This window comes from Girardinichthys multiradiatus, chromosome 10 (genome assembly GCF_021462225.1).
Source record: "Girardinichthys multiradiatus isolate DD_20200921_A chromosome 10, DD_fGirMul_XY1, whole genome shotgun sequence".
Taxonomy (NCBI): domain Eukaryota; kingdom Metazoa; phylum Chordata; class Actinopteri; order Cyprinodontiformes; family Goodeidae; genus Girardinichthys; species Girardinichthys multiradiatus.
The window spans coordinates 20,961,575-20,982,458 of record NC_061803.1 but is presented as its reverse complement, the minus strand read 5'-3'; the positions used below and the strand labels follow the sequence as shown (position 1 = coordinate 20,982,458).

Below are 20,884 nucleotides of genomic sequence, written 5' to 3'. Positions count from 1 at the left end.
TCTCCCCAGTCTTCCTCCACAATCTTGATTTCCGAATGACATGCAGAATTTGCTTTCATCCGAAAAAAGTACTTTGGACCACTGAGCAACAGTCCAGTGCTGCTTCTCTGTAGCCCAGGTCTGGCGCTTCTGCCGCTGTTTCTGGTTCAAAAGTGGCTTGACCTGGGGAATGCGGCACCTGTAGCCCATTTCCTGCACACGCCTGTGCATGGTGGCTCTGGATGTTTCTACTCCAGACTCAGTCCACTGCTTCCGCAGGTCCCCCAAGGTCTGGAATCGGCCCTTCTCCACAATCTTCCTCAGGGTCCGGTCACCTCTTCTCGTTGTGCAGCGTTTTCTGCCACACTTTTTCCTTCCCACAGACTTCCCACTGAGGTGCCTTGATACAGCACTCTGGGAACAGCCTATTCGTTCAGAAATGTCTTTCTGTGTCTTACCCTCTTGCTTGAGGGTGTCAATAGTGGCCTTCTGGACAGCTGTCAGGTCGGCAGTCTTACCCATGATTGGGGTTTTGAGTGATGAACCAGGCTGGGAGTTTTAAAGGCCTCAGGAATCTTTTGCAGGTGTTTAGAGTTAACTCGTTGATTCAGATGATTAGGTTCATAGCTCGTTTAGAGACCCTTTTAATGATATGCTAATTTTGTGAGATAGGAATTTTGGGTTTTCATGAGCTGTATGCCAAAATCATCCGTATTAAGACAATAAAAGACCTGAAATATTTCAGTTAGCGTGCAATGAATCTAAAATATATGAATGTTAAATTTTCATCATGACATTATGGAAAATAATGAACTTTATTACAATATGCTAATATTTTGAGAAGGACCTGTATTTCTAAGTGTTACCCTTTACCCTAGCCTTCTCTCTCCCATATCTCTTGGAACCTTATTCAGGTTGAGGTTAAAATCCCACTTATAAATGGGGCTGTCATTCAAGAAGCTGAATCGTTATTATTTGTCATATATTACTTGTATACATACCGGATTTAATGTGCCTGTATGTGTAATGTAAACAGGAAGTGATCCTGCATCAGAAGGATTTTTATACTCTTTAATGCCAAGTGAATCTACTTTAAGCCACAAAACGTCATTACGATAGAGCCTGACTGTTTAGAGTACTGTTTACATGCATATTAGGAGAAAGTTGAGTGGAAGAAAAACAAGCACAAGCAACAGTTATAATAAACACATTCTTCTAGGATTATGTCACAATGCCTAGAATTTGTATAAAGAATACTTCATTCATGCAAAAGGACTCCTGACCAAGTTCTGCCCAATGTTAACTTTATTATTGAAAATATGTCTAAATAATGTCCAAATGGGTCATAGATGTCTGGACTAAACTTGGTAGATATTTGGTTCAAACCTTTTTTAGAAGTCTAAATGTAAGTCTGTTTTAGCAAAAATTGACTAGAACACAGCAATAAAAGGGGGAAAAAAGAGCAACAGCATTGTCTTGTACTTCTAACTGAACTATTTGACAAGACATCCATTCTTAAGAAAATAATAGACCCTTTTTAGACCAGGCTGTCTTTTTTAGTCTAAACCTAGATTAAATATATATGTATGTGTGTAAATCACAGCTATGAATATATGCAACATGGAATCGTCTAAATTAGCTCTATGTATAGATTTAACATTGAAGCCGGGTGTATTGCTCATTGGGTGAGAGTACACACTGTACAGTACATTGGTTTACTTTTCAGTTTGCCCACATTTCTGTTTTAAATCCTTTTTCATTGGTCTAATCTTACATTCTAATTTTCTGAGAAACTGAATTTTGGATCTTTAACTGTAAGCCATATCCACCAAAATAAAGAGAAATAAACACTTGAAAAGTATAACTCTCTATTTAATGAATCTGTGAAATTTGAGTTTCACTATTTAAATTTAATCACTGAGATCAGTTACCTTTTCCATATTTTAATTTATTGATATGCACCTGTTTGTACAAACTTTAAACACACTTGAAGTGTCCTGATGACCTACAAAAATAACTTTAATAATAATGATGCTACATCAGAATGAATACCCCCACCCCTTTTTTGCATGAAACTACACCTTGAAATGGTTGTTGGACCAAGAATAAGGCATGAAGGGTGAAGTGACATTGAGCCTTGGTATTCAGTTTTTCTTTTCTTGCAATTTTCTCTCACTCCTCTCTCTCCAGCCTCTTTCTGTCCACACAAAGAGGAGATTCCTTTGGGAAAAAAGTGATCCTGCACTCACATGGCTTGAAGGGCAAAGACGGACACATGCAATGGATGGGGGGCAGGGGTTTGGAGTAAACGAAATAATTGATTTTCCAGTCAGAAAGGCCATCCAATGATGGACCAAGTCTGCCCTCGGGGGCCCGGCTGGCTTGAGCCAGCTCCATGTAGGAAAGGCCAGGCGTTGAATTGAAAACTAAATATGTTTCCTTTCTTTTTAGAGACAAAGTGTTTAGCACCATTTCTTTAAAACTGGTCTTTGTTCATTTTGGATTAGAGATGTGTCAGCCATCTGGCTTTGAAATGGTTTTAAAGGCAACATTTCAGTGTGTTTTGCCATTGATGTGAAGCTCAGCCCAGCATTTCCTCTGGCATTCCAGCAGCACAGCGAGACGGAGACGGATCGAGATCAGAGATGCACAGAGGAACAGACAGATCGCAGCGCACTCACGCAAACAGCACCGTTGGCTGGCTGGCAGCCATGACAGATGGGGGAGTTGGGTTCATGGGGGGTTGCCATGGAAACCAGCATCGGCGCTACCCTGAGGTTTTCCACCCTTGAATAAGCCAAGCTGTACATGCTCTGCAGAGGAGTGCAGCATGGGCAGCACAAACCTTATTTTTTCTTCTTGTTTATAATGTTGTTGTGCAACAAGTCAGCTCCAGAAGACCCCTAACCAAAACCTAGACTTTAAATTAAAGGGGCAGAGAACGAGATGAGTTTTACGCGATTAGCAACTGTGTCACCAGGAAAGTGTGTCAGAACAGACATTTAACCGAACGAAATCTGATGCATATTTATTTATCATGTTTTCAGCCCTCCAGTCCCAGCAGCTTTTTATTTAAATCCCTTTCTCCTCCCACTCCTTCTCCAACAGAGAGCAATCATCACACAGTCATCTTCTCAGTCTCTGTCACATTAACATTATCTCACATTTCTGTCTCCCTCAGCAGCTCCACAAATCCTAGCGATTTTATTCTCACTGGTTGAGTCCCTCCATCGATCATGTTTAAGAGCAAATGAGGCAAAGCCCTAGTTCACGTAGAGAATGTCTAACTGGATCTGACAGCCTCTAAAAGCCCAGTCGCTGGTCCTCTCTGGGCCAGAAACACACAATGGATAATTCTTTCAACAGCTCTTGCTGATTAAAATTTTGAAAATAGCATTAGTTTATGACTCTGCATGGCCTGATAAAAAGTATTCACTCCCTGTTCTTTCAGCTGCAGGCCTAATTCATGTCAGGGTTCAAAGTACTCATTTCTGTTTTGTCTCAGACGGTTCCAGGGCTGAGATAAATATGTCTCTCTGTGCAGGGTTTAGATTCTGTAGTCAACATTCCTGGCGAAGAATTAAAAGAGGTCTTACCTCTGTTCCCCCTGAAGTGGTCCAAGCCTTAAGTAAGTTATATTGGAATGCTGGTATAAGATGGTTGTTTTTCTTTGTCTAGTCAGAACAGTTGCTGTACACCTTTCGAACACGTCTGGTGCTGCACGCTGTTCTCACCTTGCAAGGTTATTATTGAAATCTGATTGAGTGAAGATCATTGATCTCTTTCTTTGATAATTAAGATTTGTTCAAAACACTCTCCTGCATTTTTTCTCCACTTATCTTCAAGCCTCTATTTTCAAACATGCACAGACACCGTGTCTACAACACTGTAAGGATTCAGCCTTGTAATCCTTCATAAATACTGTTATTCTGTCTCACACAATCATGCACCCTTTGATTAAATGCTCTTATATACACCCACATGTATTCTTTTTAAACAAGATATGTTGTTAGAATCTCTTTTGAGGTGGATGATAAGATGTGTCTAATAACTCGCTAAATCTTTATTGACATTCATTTTCATTTTTAAAGTTTCCTGCATCCTGCATCTTCTGATAAAACCAGAGTCCTTGTTACTTCCCTGATTGTTTCATCAAGTTCAAGTAGTTTTTGGCATATCAGTTAGAGTACATTGATAAATTCTTTCTTTCTTTCCTCATGTCTTTCTACTTGACCTCCAAGGGGTCAGACTTTCTTGTAGTCTTTTGAAATGTTCTTGGCACATTCCCCAAACATATAGGGAAATATTTCTGCTCTTTCATTCTGAACAGTATTCTTGTTCATCTTAATCCTATTACATTTAATAACTGTCACGTTATGAATACTAGACATTTAATTCTTTGAAACTTTGTTCCATAAATGCCAAACTTTTGATCATTTAGTCGTTTATTCAGCTTCATTGCCTGATCCCTCTGTATTGACCTACAGGTCGTTCAGGGCAGGAACATCAAGACATGTAAACACCATTTTTTAAATGCATGGACTATCAGAACAATAGCAACCCAAGCTGTAAAAAAATGAGTATTTTTCTCTTTACATTAAATGACAGAAGCATTTGATCTAAAAACTCAAAACATTAAAAAGTGCCAGAGTACATACCGCCTTTCACTCAGCTGATAGGAGTTTTACATTCTCTTTGGTCAAAATTCTCTCTCTTTCTATCTTTATCTATCTATCTCTTTCTTTTTTGTTTATGTTTTTGTTACTGATAGAGAATTAAGCTTCATATATGAAGTACAGCCATTACTTATTATTTAGGCCGCATTTTTGCAGGTTCCAAGACAACAAGTCACTGGCCGATGTTGGGGTTTCAAAGACTACGCTCTCCGTGGTGCTGAAAATGTGATCGCTTGTAGGATGATTTGTCTATAAGAAGCTGACCTAACAAAGGTTGTGATCATTTACTGCATAATGTGTCACATTATTATGTTGTCATTAAAACAAGCAATCACCGCATTTTGTAAAAGCCACTGCAAAATGTGGTAATTATTACATAATGCAGCAGAAACTATTAGAAAAAAAACCTAAATAAAAAATAGAATTTTACTTTGTTTTATACATTTTAGTTATTAGATTTGTTTTTTTATTATTATTTTGGCCTTTTACTTCTTTTTTGTTTGTTTTTTTCAAGTGCAGAAGAGAGATATGGGCAGTTTTAGGGAATAAAATGGCCCTGAGACCATGCTTGAGGAGTTTCCAGATGGAGTTAAGAATACATAGAAATGCCTAAGGATCCCTTTCTCAGCCTCCACTGGAAAGGTTTGATCCTTGGTGTTGGAGAGGGTCCTCCAATTATCCGTTTGGGAAACCCTGGAATTATGGAGGTTACTGTACTTTGATTCTCTAGGTCACATGTGTTTTAGGAATCTAGAGAAGGCTTTTGTAAGCATGGGGTACCAAGATCCTTTTTTACTGATTGTCTGGTCTGTGTGTAACCAAGGCAATAGCCCTCTCAGCAGAAAAAGTTTCTTGTTTCTTGTGCCAGTTAGACTCAGGCCGCAGATTTGCCTGATAATGTTTGTTGTGTTTACAGACAGGATTTCAATGTGTAGTCGTGGAGAAGGGAATGTCTGATTTGGGAACCTAAGGGTCTCCTATTTGCATTTTGCAGATGATGTGGTTTTGTTGCATCTTCAGGTCTTTGCCCTTCAGTATGTACATCAGCTGTTTGCAGGAGTGTAAAATAGCTGGGACAAAGGTAGGCTCCTCAAAGTCTGAGTCAATGTTCTCAACCAGAGAAAGGTGGAATGCTTCCTCCAGGTTGGTGGCCAATATTAGCCTAAAGCGGAGAAGCTCACGTATCTTGGTGTTTTGTTCCTGAGTAATACTAGAATGGAATTGGAGATAAGTGAAAAGTTCTAGGCTTCAGCTAAACTACTAAGGTAATTACTTCAATCTCTATGGGTAATGAAACAACTGGGCTGAGAGGCAAAACTGTGGATTTACTGAACCATTTACATATCAACCTACAAGAATGGTTATGATACATGGATGAATGGATACATGGAAACATGAAAAAATGAGATCTTTCATACAAGCGGTTGAAATGAGCTTCATGGGTTGGCCCGGCTCTGCTTTAAGGATAGGCTGAGGGTTGAATAGCATAGTTAAATCTGCTGCTGTGTTGCATCCAAATGTGTCAGTTGATGTGGTTTGGACATTTAATTTGAAGACTTTTTGGATGCTTCTGGTACATTATATGGGCAGACCCAGAACTCTTGCATCATCCATCAGGATAAAGCACCATGTCATAAAGCTCAAATAATATCAAACTGGTTTCCTAAACATGACAATGAGTTCATTGTACTCCAGTGGTCTCCACAGTCATCAGATCTCAGTCCAGTGGAGCACCTTTGTCCAGTGGAGTCCATTGGAGCACCTCAGTCTAGTGGAGCATATGCATTTTAATGTTACATTTTACTGTTTGGTTTTTATTGTTGTACCTCTGTAAAGTGGCTTTGGGTTCCTTGAAAATCGCTATACAAATAACATTTATTATTATTATTAACATTTTGGGATGTATTGGAATGGGAGATTCTCCTCATGAATGCAGAGCTGACAAATCTGTAGCAACTGTTTTATGCTTTCATATCAATATGGACTGAAATCTGTGAGGAATATTTCTGACACCTGGTAAAATGTACGCCATGAAGAATTAAGATAGTTCTGAAAGCAAAAGGGGTTCAGAATGTTACTAGGGAGGTGCAACCTAATCACAAATTCCATCGGATAACCTTGAAGGATGTGGAGAGTCCTTTTGGAGAGATAGGTTTCTAAATTTCTTTTCAGGGCTTTTTATTTTCGTGACCCGCTCACAGATAAGAGCAAGACAAAAGATGGGAAACTATAACTGAGCCATAATTTGGCAACTTATATGAGCTCTATGTGTATGATTATAGTGAGAATGGGTGAAGACTACAAGTAACACATCTAAAACTTACAGGCTACCTTTCCATGATGACTGGAGTTGCCCATCTTGGAATATTTATTTTGTGATGTTTTTGCCTTTAAAATATTTAATCTTTTTTTTCTGTTCAGACTTTTTTTCTTCCGATGCTTGATGACTTTATGTTCCCATTTACTGTTCTTTTCATAGTGAGAAGAGGAGGTTGCAGGTGAACATTGCAAGCCCTATCCAGTGCAGCATGAACGGACGAAAGTGCACGGTCGTTGTCGAGCCAAAGATCAACCAGTCACATCCGGACTTCACCAAGAGCAGAGCCGGTTACATTCTGGCTGTTCCTGGAAACTAAAACGGGCCAAAAGAAGAAAGTGTAATAACTAATTTTAAACTATTCCAAGATTGTAATGAAGATTGTTTTTGATTTGCAGAGTTGCTGCTGATGTGACAAAATAGCTCTACTGCTGGACTGATATTTTAAATAAGCCAAATTTGTCCTTATTTGGTTGCAGCGTTATTGAAAAAGGCATTATCAGTTGAACAGATTTAAAAGAATATGCACTTATTATTTACCAAAGGGGAACTTTTGCTTTGTTTAAAATCTGTATTTGAGTTTATTTGCTTTGTGCAATATTTAGTTCATTGCATACTGATTAGTGTTAGTCAAGGTGAGAACAGATTATTTGAGAGCTGTTCTCAGGATCACCGTTGTTGCATAATAGCTGCAAAATCCAAAGGTTTTACAGGAATTTATAATCTCTGAAGCACCATGTGTTAGGGTCGGCCAAAACCGGAACCCTTGAAAACGAAGAAGATTGTTGGTCATATCTGCTTTAATTTGTTTAATTTATGTTTTAAATTTATAATACTAATAAAATCAAAGACGTTACCTACATAAAGGAGATAATGAAGAACCTGGGATGTCTGTTTTACTTAAATGTTTACGGGTGAATCATGAAACAGGGGCAAAGTCTCAATGACAAATTATTATGGTTTTCATCACAGGTTGTTTGGTAGAATGTGTTGAGCACATTCTTAACAAAACAATCCTGCTATATAAAGCATATGTATATGTGTTAAAATCTAACAATCCATCTGTTGTTATCTATGCAAATATTGTTTTCTAACACTTTAATACAATAAAGATCAGGAAATCTATTTTATAAGTAATGCTTGGCAAAAACTGAATATCAAGTAGCAAATTAACCAAATTATAAGATTTTTTTTATAAGCTATTTTCAGTTCATATTCTGTGTAACTATAAAACTCAATGATTTGGTTTGCTTCAGTGTTGCTTGCCAACTGTATAATCCCTTGTCAACTTAAGCTTCTAAACAAAGTTTAATTTTCTGCCTTTGTGTTTAGTGAAGGGCATAATGACTTGCAGTGGTTCTCAAGCAAGACAAAACTATGGTGGAGATCATGTTTAAGTGTGACTAAAGATGCAGGTTATCTTTTCTTTTCTTTTTTTTATTAAATCTTTTCTAACTATTTCAGTTTCCCAGTAGCTCACAGTTCAAGTTGTAGACCATTGAGACAGAGTTGGACACATTTGGACAGTACTTTGTATCGGTCAGCTTTTGGTGATGTACTTTTCTTTTTGGAAACCCAAGTAACACAAGACACATTATTTCAGTTTGGTTTGTTTTCCCACAAGATGTCAGTTGTGTTAAAGCCATTTTCTTCTAGTGTTAGCCAATTACATAATGTGTTTCTCTCTGTTTTTGCAAAATAATCTGTCAGCACTGAATGTCAGAAAACAAAAATGTCATGTTTTAGGATGTGGGTTTCATTGTACATCTAATGAGTGAAATAAGAAGCATACAGTGCAAAGAATATAACCATTAAAATCATGAGACATCCACAGTTTGCAGATTGGTGATGCCAGTTAAAATTGCCGAGCCATTTACGGGTCATACTAACCTACTCATTGGCAACAATAATTAAATCCATTCTTAGATTAAACAGACAAGATTTTAGGCTCAAAATGTCATAACCCAATCATCGAGAATAAATATTTATTACTGCTCTTTATACTTGCAAAACCGTTTTCACGTAAAATTGTTCTAGTCATTGTTCTAGAGCTCTCATTAAAGTATTAGTTTCTACAGAACTGTTTTGTTCTGGCTTAAACTGGCTAGCTATCAAGCTAACTGCTAACATGCTAACTGACAAGCTAACCACTACCACATTAGCTAAAAAGCTAGCTGCTTATGTGCATGCTAATTAGCTAACCACTAAATAATTAGATAGCAAAATAAATACTAAGGTACTAGCCAACTCGAAAACCATTATTGTAATATAACATAGAAATATCCCTTGCATTTTCTTAAACTTTTTTCCTTCATTTAGTCTAATATGATATTAAATTGTATTAATAGGTTGAACAGAAAAAGCAGAAATTCTGGTCTTAAAATATGTTTTTGCTACTTGTCAGCTATAGCCTAATCATTTTGAGGTTTTTTCTTCATTTCTGTATTTTCTGTGTTTTACATTGATGGACTAAAAAGGTTGATTTGATTTCTTTTCATTATTGTAGTTTAGAAGAGTCTGTTAATCGTGTGAGGCAGATTATTTTATTGAATTTAAAAGCAATCCTATTATGCAGATTTGCTTTTTTTTCTTACTGACATCAGTAGCCTACCTTATGTAATCCTAAATATAACAAAATAAAAAAAGAAGATATTGTTAGCATGTGCAGTCCCTGAAACTTTGTCAGTCCTTTTACTAATGATTTTTGAAAGTTAAAGAAAAGTTCCAACATTTACAGAAATTTTTATTTCCTCAGCTGTTTACTTGAACAAGAGGGAATGTCTGCCCAAACTCAATCTGTTGCTTACAAAGTCCACACAGCATGGTGTACGAGAATTAAACATGTTGCTGGATGTTTTCATTGGAATTGCAAAAATTATAAAATCAAGCAAAAGACACCAACTGTTGTTTGATGATTGACTGCAAAATCAAAACTTCCCTTTATGTTCACTCTAGACTAAAGGCTTTATTCACAGCAAAGAGAACTTTGGTGGTTTTTAAGGCCCTGCCAGCACAGTCACCTAACTGTATGTGTTTTAGACAGGAAAGAACTGTTTGTTGTATTTGGTTTGAATCAGGGAAGTGGTGTAGGTTTTGTTAGTCTTCAAAGGAGTGTCTTTCTGTGTCTGTGTGAACTATAACAGTGAAGCTCTGCTTGTCCCACAGCATGATAATCTCCCACAGGGTTTTCCTCTTTCCCTCTTCTCTGCTCATCATTAGGATGGATTTTGTGTAATTTCTTACTTCAGCCCTTCTCTCCAGGCTGCGCAGTATTTCTTAAATTTATTATCGTATTATCAACATCATAGAGAACTGCTTGGATTGCAGTAAATATTAGGTTAGTGTACATCTATTTGATTATGTTTTGTTAAATATAGCAGAAACTGCTAATTAGGTTATTTCCAGTATTTGGATAGACTGCTCACTATCTGAAGTCTATTTTGCAATTAAGCTAAAGCAGAAAACTGTAGATCTACATATTTCATTATTTATCACTAGTCATGTCTTCATTAACATTCATCTATAGTATCAAGTGACATGTTTTTTCTGTTATTGTGCAGCCCTAAAGCACACATTCTTATTTGGAAATATGTAGAGCCTCCAGTGCACCAAAACACTGTACCGTACTGTGCAAACGTGATATTTTGCTTTCCATGAGCCAGACTTTGTTGCAATTCTTCCACATGGTCTTATTCAGTAGTTCTTGAGGCATTTTAAAGGTCTTATAATGGTTTTGCTTTGAATGTTTGCTGTTTATTCATTGACAATGTTATCTTTTAGGCACTCTGTTGATAGCATCTTGTCACAAAACACAATTTGTTCCAATTTCTTGTCCTTAATTTATGAAAAACACTGAAGGGTAAAGGTTTTAGTAGAAAATACATTTTCCCTGACATGATGAATCCAACAACTATTGGCTCAAAACTTGGCATACAGTCGATCAACTAAAGGATGATACAGGAGGGACCTATGTCAGATGTTCAAGATCTGATTTTCTACCTACTGTTCTTCTTCTGTAAATATTTTTTTCCTTTTTTGCCTCACATGACATCTTTTGTTTCTTACTTGTCCACTTTCTTATTTTTAAGCACACAGAGTGATATGCAGGCATTGTCTGGTACAAGAACTAGACAGAAAATTAGCAAAAAGCAGCCAAAGGCCAGAGAAAACTATTGAAAGACATTAGAAAACCCCCAAGAAATAATGATCAAAACCACTTTTAGAAAAGACAAAAAAGTAAAAAAAAAAAAGAAATGGAAGCAAATTATAACTGATCAAAGGCTCTTTTGAAAATTATTAAATATAATACCTAAAATACTCAAAACTGTAAGTTACACTTTTTTATAGTCACTGACGCTCAGGCTTAAAAGTTCCAAAAAATATCACCTAAGCTGTCACAAGCTGTAGACTGGAATGGTTATATCATTCTCTGCTGCCATTACAGCAAGTGAAAAGCAGTGAAGTTTTTGCATCTGCACTTTCTAACCTCCATTGCTGATCTGTGGCAAAATCTGTGCAAGAAACTCTCCAAGTTATACTGATTACCCAACATAGTTTCTTTAAAAAAAAAACCTTGCATTACAATTCATACAATACATCACTATCTGAAGGCTGAGGAAAAAATATGCATCGTCTACAGATTTATTTTTCTTTGATTTATTTTTGGTGTGGAAAACAAATAATTATTTTCATATTTTTGACATTCTGTTGATATTTAAATAAAAAAGTTTTAAAAAAAAAACATCTTATTTCTATTCATCCCTTTACATGTGTCAACATATAAATGACAGCTTTTGTGCCATTATGTCCTTACTGTAATCAAGGGTTTTTAGTGTTTTTCTCCCCAGCCTCATCTAACACAGCTCTGTTATCATCCCTATCCATGTTGGCCAATTTGTAATTGATTATATGTTCTTTTTGTAATTTCTGCTCTCAGTGTCTTTAAATTAAATCTGTGTTTGCACCTTTTCTTCAATATGTGCCTAATTTTATATTAGGTTTTATATTTTGTATTGATTCCATACTACACATATAAAAAATGGATAATATCGAAAGTAAAACTAAAGGGAAATGCTGTAATTCTGTGTTGTGCATATAGTTTTTTGTATGATTCAGGTTCAGCTGTTTATGATGTTCCACAATGATAAATAAGTGTTGCATTAATCAATTTATTAATAAATGTATTTGCTTCAGTACCTGCTTTTGAGTGTGTGTCTGTAGCCTATTTCCAATGCAAAGCTTGATACTGATAATGTAAAAGAGCCCAACTTTAATCCCCTCAAAAACAGCTGTTTCACCAGGAGATGGCAAAAACCCCAACAGTTGGCAGGGAGCAACTCAGCAGGGGTCTATAAACCACTAACTGATGAATGGTCATGTGTGGGATGGCTGATTCCTTTCAGTGAAATGACTAAAGAAGATGCTGGTGGTTAAATAGAAATTTTATAAAGATAATCAAAATTTATGGTTTAAGTAAGTTTTTATTTCAAGGAGTAGAACAAAATATTTTGACAACCATCTAACAAAAACCGAGTTCAGTTTCACAACCAGGTATTATGACTGCCAGGCCTGTGGAATAAAAAAAAACCACTTGAATAGAACCTGAACAGATGGGAAACAATGTCAAATCAGTCTGGAAAGGGACACAGTTATTTAGGAGTTGGGGCTCCACTACACCAACGTAAGAGCAATTATCCATAAAGGGAGAAAACATGAAACCGTGCTGAACCTTCCCTGGAATGGCTGGCCTACCAATATTACTTCTAGAGCACATCGACTAATGAAGGTTTGTTTCCCTTAGTAAATTAAATCATCAGTTAAGAAGTGTATTTTGTATTTATTTAGCTTATCTTTGATATCAAAATAAGTTGGCTAACTTAAAATATTTGAGCAAAAAGAAGAAAGCTGGGTGGAGAAAGTGTATGTGATGTTAAAAGAAATTACAAAAGTCAAACTTGAACGATCAGTGCATTTTATTTTTCGATCACAGTACAAAAATAAATTAAAATAAGCAGAAACATACTAAAAAAAAGTTTAAATTACAGCAACTACTTTTTTTGTCTTTTATAAAAAAAAAAAAAAAAGAAAGTGACTATTGAACAGCATGTACACCTTCATCCCACCAAGGTCTGGTACCACTGCGTATGTTTGCTGTTTGCCTTTTATCCCTCTAAGAAAACAACACATTCTTCTGCACAAATAAAATGCTGTCGTTTGCACACACTCATTCGCTCATTCTCTCTCACACACAAACACACATGCAGCTCACTGAGCATATCTTTTTGAAGTTTTTAATCACTGTTTTTATCTACAAACAACAAGATACAGAAAAGAATCTGACAGAAATAATTTAGCTATCAATTTTGTCTTTTGTCATGGTGTATAAGCTTATACACAATTAGGGAGCAATGTAAGTGAAGAAACATGTCACATTTTAAGTTGAGTGGGGAAATGATTTTAATTCTCTATTTGAGGACTTTTTAACGCTACGTTCTCTTTTATTTCCTGTCCGACCAGTAGTCCATTCATCCTTTTTACCCCCGATTTACAGAAGAGTTAAAACAGAGAAAAAAAGGATTCCTATTCGGAAACGTGTAGCCTACTCTCTTATGTTTTCAGTAGATCCTCTTCAGGTATATAAGCTGTGCTTTTCTAGAGTTATTAAAGCATTTTTCTGTTTCTGATATGTGGGACATAAAGTTGGGTTTCTTAAAGTTAAAAAAGGTCAGAGTCGTGTTGTTTTGACAGGGTAACATTGTGGCTTCCAAGTGATGGTCAGATTAAACAGTGGTTTTGATGAATAGGCCCACAGCATGAACAAAACAGCTCAATCTTCATTCCCACAAAGAATAAGCACCAACAACCCCTCCTTTATGTCCTTCCCTTCCCTTTCTAATCACTCAATGTGCAGAAAAGGATAAATACCTAAACGACAGTAAGTTAGATGTCGGTGTAAGTATCATTAATGATATGGCACTGTAAAAATATTTTTAACACCGAAGCATGAGCACAAGAGAGGTTGCAACACAACCAGTAGACAAAAAAGTACAAATAGAAATGTTTTCCCTGGTAAATAAATAGCCTATTTTAGCAAGCAGAAATAAATAAAACTAGTGTCACTTTGTTCACAGCATTCTCTAATGCAGACGCAGTCGGTTTGCAAATCAAGTAAAAAGCAAAAACATAATAACCATAATGATAACAACTCCTGGGGGCTTCATAAAATTGCATGGCACACGTGCAAAATATTACATTTCTAAGTAGAAAAGAAAACTTGTTGGAGATCAAAGCAATAAATAAGCCTCCATGGAGCAAAACATCCATGATCCTGTTTTCCTTTTTTTGAATAAAGTCTTTCTGAACACACAATATTCATTATCCAGTTTTTTGTTTTTTTTTATTATTTTGCTTTTTTATTAAAAGTTCAACAGAGCAGAGCTGACTGTCCATCTGGTCCGGTTCATCCGATTGTAGAGCCCCCCTACCCCAAAAAACAAAACTCTGAATCCAACTCCAATTGGATCGAGCCATTTCTGTCCTCTGATGGTCAGATATGCATCACAGCAAAAAAGAAAAACGTCCGTGTCGGTGTCAGTGGAAGGGATGTTCCAGAGAGGCAGCTGGGGATGCCTGTTCATCCATGGAGCATGAAGAAAGCCAGTCAGGCGATGGCTCTCACCCTCCTGCAGTAGGCAGTGCACATCACATTGTCAAACAGTCAGAAGGTCACTGGTGGGCTGCTGCAGCTTCAGTTCTGTCCACATTCAATGCTGCAGCTTCCTTTTACAGTACGTTTTTTTTTTGTTTTTTTTGTCATTTTATCCTATTTGTTTGGTATTTTATATAATTAAAGTTAATCTAACAGTTGGTAAAGTATTCACCCAAATCTGACATTTTAATGTATATACAGTGTATATAAATCATCTCTAATTTCTTTAAATTTTGCCTCCAAGAATTCAAACTGTCTGATAATTTAAAGTTCTTCAGACTTTCTGAAGGTCTTTCAAAGCTTCTCTTAGAAAATTGTGTAGTGTGTACTTAAAAATATGAGGGAAATTGACAATTGTAAGAAATCCTGGACCAGTACCTAGAAGTCATGTCTTTGAGACTTGATGCATGTCCTTCAGTTTGAGCTGAAGAACATGCATCATCTTAAGCTGAGGTTTAACAGCTCATTTTTTTTGTGTAGAACTACTTTTTTCTCTCTGTCTCACTGGGCATTTTTTGGTATTTTTCAAACTGAGTGCAGGTAACAAAGAGCGTCAAGACTTAATTCAAGTCATTAGGTGTACACACTAAACACTGAGTTTAGAAGTGCTCTAATGTAAGTAATCGTTCAGGTACTGCACTAAAAGTGGGTAATAAAGCATCCTAGGTAAAAAAAAAAAACTAAAAAAAACTTGAGCATCAATTTTCAAGTCTTGCTACAGATTACAAACCATTCCATTGTGTCTCTGCTTGTTTATGTTTTGGGTCGTTGTCGTAGTGGAAGGTGAACTGCCAGCCCAGTCTTAGATCTTCTGCAGCCTTCAGCTCTTGCAGGATGGTCCTGCATTTAGCTCCATCCACCTTCCCATCAACTCTGACCATCTTGACTATCAATGCTGAAGAAAAGCATCCCCACAGCATGTTGCTGCCACTGCTGTGTTTCACCATGGTAATAGTGGGTTCAGCAAGATGTGCAATGTTAGTTTTCCGCCACATAATGTTTTGCATGTTGGCATAAACACTGCATTTTCGAAAGACCTTGGGAAAGTCTAAACTATTGATTAAGACCACTGAGAGTTTAGAAGAAAGCAAAATATGAAGAATCAAGGAATGATTTGTCTATAAGCCTGTATAATAGTCTTAAAAATGCTTTTATTCATGGGTTTACATCCTTTGCGGGATAGATTTTGGCCCTGACATTTGCAACCAAAAAGCACTGTACCTAAGGAGCATTGTTATCCTTTAAATATATACAAATACTGAATCAAATTTCAAAACTGCTGTATACAAATATGAAACACTCCCTCAGTAACGTGGCTACTCGGCAGTTTGGACAGTAGTGAATAAATAGCATCATTGATAATCTTTAAAAAGTGTCAAAATGCCAGACTGGAGTTAACCTTCCCATGATTCCCTCAACCCTTCTCTCCCCCCAGCATCCCCTCACCGGTCCAGGCCAATGAGCAGACGGCTCCTCTCCTCCTCCTTCTGGCTCTCGTTCTTCAGGTCGGCAAACACCTGAGTGAAGTAGTGGGGATCGGAGTTGATCTGAAGCATCTTGGCGCTCATCAGGTTGATGATGGACAAGCATCGGTCCCAGAAAGTCTCCTTGGAGCTCTCCACCAGGAAGGGCTTGAGTGGGTAGGAGATCTCATTACCCATGTAAGAGTAGGACAGGTAGAGGCAGGTGAGGAGCACGGCCTGCAGCTCATGCTCTGTGGCCACCTCGGAGGAGACCACATCGCGACACAGCATGTAGACAAAGACCACGTTGGCGGGCGTGATGAAGCCCTGGTCCTGCCAGCCCTGCAACAGCAGGGAACGATCCACGCTGCGCAACCACAGCACGGGGTCAGTGGGGGAGAGGTGCTTCAGCCGGTAGCAGCGCCGGCATAGGAACTCCCCCAGGCAGCGCAGCAGCTCGCTGGTGGAGGCCTGGACGATCACTCTCTTAGGGGTCCCAGGGACCACATTGGAGTTAGTTAGGGGGGCCTTCTTGACTGAGGATGTTGTGTTGTTGGAGCTCTTGCTGAGAGCAGGGCTGCTTTGATCTTGGGTGAAGCTGGACAGATTAGCACAGGACTGTGACTTCTTCAAGTTCTCGTTGTTCAGGTGGGACACGTTGTTCTGGTATGTGCCATTGGGTTGCACTTTTTTGGAGCTCTTCTTTTTGGCCGACACTGCCACAATTCGCTTCCATGGCAGCACGTTGATGAGTGAATGGCGCTTCAGGTTCTTGTCTTTGGCGTTCTTGCTGTTCTGCACGGCCGTGTAGTGGCCTACAGTAGCAGGGCCATCTTCAAACAGGGCTGCCTTCCGGTAGCTGGGGGACAAAGACAAAACGGTTCCCATGGTGGCTGCTGTGAGGCGTCCAGGAGCTTCAGGGTCAGAGGTCTGAGCTCTTTGAGGGGATATCTATCACCCGGACAACCTGCACCTCCTGTAAGCAAAAAAAATAATAACTTGTGAAGATTAGACTAGAGATTTATAGGAGCAGAAAAACATTTTTATGGAATCATTCTGCAGTTATTGGGTTTATTCCATATAACATCACACCTCTCTGGTCTATAATGTTCTAATGGGTGTATTTAGAGTGATTTTATATCTCAGGCTGAATGGGATCATTGATATGGATCAATAAGAGGATGAGTGCATTATGAACTACCCCCCATTTTGCTGCAGATGATCTTATCTTAAACTTTCACATTTTGTACTACAGCAAACTTCAATATATTTTATTGGGATTTTATGTGATGAGCCAACACAAAATATTTGATAATTATGAAGTGAAAGGCAGATGATACATGGTTTTGAAATCTTTTTAACAGCTAACACCATGTAAAGTGCAGCATGCATTTGTACTAAACCAAATTTTCCATAAGAAAATCCAATGCAAGTTGCAATCAGAAAAAAAAACAAAAAACAATACTAATTAATTCCTTGTAGAACCATACTTTGCTGTAATTACAGCTGCAGGTCTTTTGGTGTATGTCTCCACCAGTTTTGCACAGCTACAGACTGAAATTATTACCAATTTTTCTTTGCACAATACCTCAAGCTTTGTCTGATTGGATGGATAGTGTTTGCTAACAGCAGTTTTTAGATTTCATCATAGACTTTAAATTGTATTAAGGAATACACTTTGACTGGGCCATTTAACACCTATGCTTTGATCTAAACTGTTTGACTGTAGCTCTGGCTATATGTTTAGGGTTGTTGTCCTGCTGTAAGTTGAACCTCCAGTATCAGTTTTTTCAGCCTTGAGTATGTTTTCTTCTAGGATTGTCCTGTGTTTGGTTCCAGCCATCTTCCTAACAACTATGACCTACTTCCCTGTCCCTACATTCTCAAAACATGATGCTGCCATCGCTATGTTTTACAGTTGTAATGGACATGGAAGTGTGTAAGGTTTTTCTTCTTTTTGTCTTCTTCTTGTCATCTAAGCTATTTCGCTGTATCTCCGACTGTAGTCTTTTGGAGCCTATAACAGTTTTTTTTCAGGACTACTAGTATTTAGCTCCATTTATCTTGACACCCACTATGAAGGGCGAAGCATCCCCACACCATGATTCTGCCAATACCACATTTCACCATGGGGTTGGTGTGTTCAGGGTGATCTGTAATTTGAGTCTTTCCATGTTCAAATGATGTGTTGAACAGTGCTGGTGAGATGTTCAAAGCTTGGGATATTGTTTTTAGACTAAACCTGCTTTAAACTTCTCCACAACTTTCTCTCTGGTCTGTCTGCTGTGTTCCTTGGTCTTCATGGTGGTTTTTGTCCTCTAATGGTCTCTAAAAAACCTCTGAAGCCTTTACAGAACAGCTGGATTAAACACAAAAGTGGATTTTATTTACTAATTAGCGGACTTCTGGATGCAGCTGGTTGTAGCGGGTTGTTGGGGGTATCAAAGTAAAGGGAGCTGAATACAAACACAAGCCAATTTTTTATTTTTATTTTGAAACCCATGTAACATTTTCCTTCCACGTCACAATTATGGTTAATTTTGTGATGATCTATCACATAAAATACCAATAAAATACATGGAATGTTGTTGTTATAACGTAACATGTGGAAAATTCACAGGGGTGTGAATACTAATGCAAGGCAGGCACTGTGAATGTGAAAATGCTAAATATAGCCATACAGATAAGGGAGACTGTGGATTTAAACTGCACGGATGATTGAAAATGGATCCATAATCCATAATTTACAGTGTAAGATTTATGGCGAACGGATCAGAGTGAATCATGCGTCTCCCCATCCCCCGCACTAAAATGGACAGCCGGACCATAAACACCATTTTAATAAAAACAGGTGAAGGTCGACTTTGAGGCAGTATTGAGGCACAAACAAGCCAAGGTCACATCTGTAGTTCATCTCAATTAAAATCCAATAAACAAGCTGATTATTGGATAATATCCCCCTTCACTGCAGCGTTGATCTAACAGGCTTCGCTGATCATCATGTTGTCAACCTGATCACCAATTCCTGATGCGCAGAGAAATACCAGAACATCACCTTTTTATGTCTGATATGAACGGATAAATGCGCAGAGATAAGGAGCTGCGTGCATGCTGCGCTCTCCGTGGTGCTGAATGTGCGCGACCAAACCAGATCTCTCGCTCCGATAGGCGGTGGCTCTCAACTGGAGACATTATGTTTTTTACCCCCTTTGTTAATCTATAACATATGCACATACATTTACCACTAATGTGCCCAGTTTATTAGAATTCAATATCCATGTTCTGGTAATTAGAAACAATAATTTCGCATTTCTTTTATTGAAGAAGATGAATCTACAAATCTGTTAAACCCAACCAGCGGCCACAGGCTTATTCTGCGGATGTATTGCGTCAAAAAAGCAAACAACAAACTCACCAGCTCACCAGCTCAATGATTTGAAATGCGATGATGCTCCTTAGAATGATGCGTTAAAAATATGAAACCATCCCGAACAGAGTAATTGCAATAAAGAAAATAATCCGAGATGATCCAAAGAGAGCAAACAGAAAGAGCACAAAAGATGCAGGCAGAGTAACAAACTGGCCTGTTGTCGGCAGTGTGCAGACGATGCTGGGCAGTTCTGGAATGGATGCTCAGATGAAGATGTGCTCCTGGTCCCAATGGCCGCGAGATGCGGATGCTACGCGAGCTGATGTTTGGATCTGTGATGGTTGACGCAAAGGCGGTGCTGCGGCCACCGCGGCGGGCCAGGTTCTGCGATGAAACGGCACCCCTGCTGGTGCGCACTGCGACTGACGCTTCTAAAGCCAGCGAGGGATAAGTGCCACAAGTCAACAAATAAATATAAACATACAGTTATTATTCAACTAACTAAAAATGAAAACTAATACATCTATAATTACTTAATTTATATTAAGTAACTACACGTTTTAATTGAATATATAAAACAGTCTTAATTAAATAAATAAATAAATCCTAACTGTGACATTAACTAACGGAAAATGGATAACTTATAATTTATACCAAATATATAATAAAGTATGGTGTTTACAAAAAAGTTGCACAATTTAAAAAAGATAAATAAATCATAAAATTATTATTGAAATGAGTATAAAACTAATTTGAATTGAAAACAAATGCCACAATATTTTATTAAATATATATATATAATAAATGAAATAAATGTTATCTACAAAAAGTGACACAATTGAATAAATAAATAAAACAATAAAAAATATTTAGATGTGTTCCTAATTAACTTAAATGAAAACATTCATGTATAATTTTATGAAATATATAAAAAAAAATTTTTATAATGTTACGATAAATAAATAAATAATAAAATACTTCTTTAATCTATCCTCAATTAATGAAAAAAGGGCCTTGAAAAAAAAAACATTTTCTTTCCATTTCACAATTATGTATTACTTTCTTTTCCACTTTCTTGAAAAACAAAGGCTAGAAGAGCATAAGAAAATAAGGTAGCCCCTATTTTCTTGAAACTCACAGATTACATTCCCAGAATGTAATGGTTTCTTTTTGGAACTTCCACAGAAATTACGCTTTTCCAGCAAACATTTGACTTTTTTCTTTAACTTACTGCGTGCTTTTAAAAAATGACTTGTAAGTTTCTGAAAGTTCTGGCAAGCCCCTAGTGAGTTCTGAAAAGCATTCAGTACGTTCCAGGAAGTATTCTGTAAGTTCAAACAATGTAGGTTCTAGGTAATTACTTGGTCAGTT

The 20,884-nt window shown here is 37.5% G+C and overlaps 2 protein-coding genes across 5 annotated transcripts in view; one reads left to right on the top strand and one right to left on the bottom strand.

Annotated features, from left to right (window-relative positions):
* Nucleotides 1-12,167, top strand: part of myo1d (myosin 1D) — a 143,976-nt gene extending 131,809 nt beyond the window's left edge. The window contains exon 22 of the mRNA XM_047377517.1: nt 7,135-12,167. Coding sequence (XP_047233473.1) covers nt 7,135-7,291 — 157 coding nt within the window. The 3' untranslated portion in view covers nt 7,292-12,167. The remainder of the gene's footprint in view (nt 1-7,134) is intronic.
* A 1,079-nt stretch (nt 12,168-13,246) lies between these two features.
* On the bottom strand, nt 13,247-19,915 carry cdk5r1b (cyclin-dependent kinase 5, regulatory subunit 1b (p35)). 4 transcript variants are annotated; one of them, XM_047377977.1, is made up of 3 exons: nt 19,567-19,915; nt 16,127-17,119; nt 13,247-14,654 (listed from the first exon to the last, which is right to left on the bottom strand). In XM_047377977.1, the coding sequence occupies exons 2-3, from the start codon at nt 17,029-17,031 to the stop codon at nt 14,633-14,635; spliced, it is 927 nt and encodes a 308-aa protein (XP_047233933.1). In that variant the 5' UTR covers nt 17,032-17,119; nt 19,567-19,915; the 3' UTR covers nt 13,247-14,632. The 4 variants fall into 4 exon arrangements, with proteins under 4 accessions (XP_047233933.1, XP_047233934.1, XP_047233932.1 ...); XM_047377978.1 differs by having other exon boundaries at nt 19,728-19,915; XM_047377976.1 differs by having other exon boundaries at nt 19,559-19,914.
* Between the last annotated feature and the right edge of the window lie 969 nt (nt 19,916-20,884).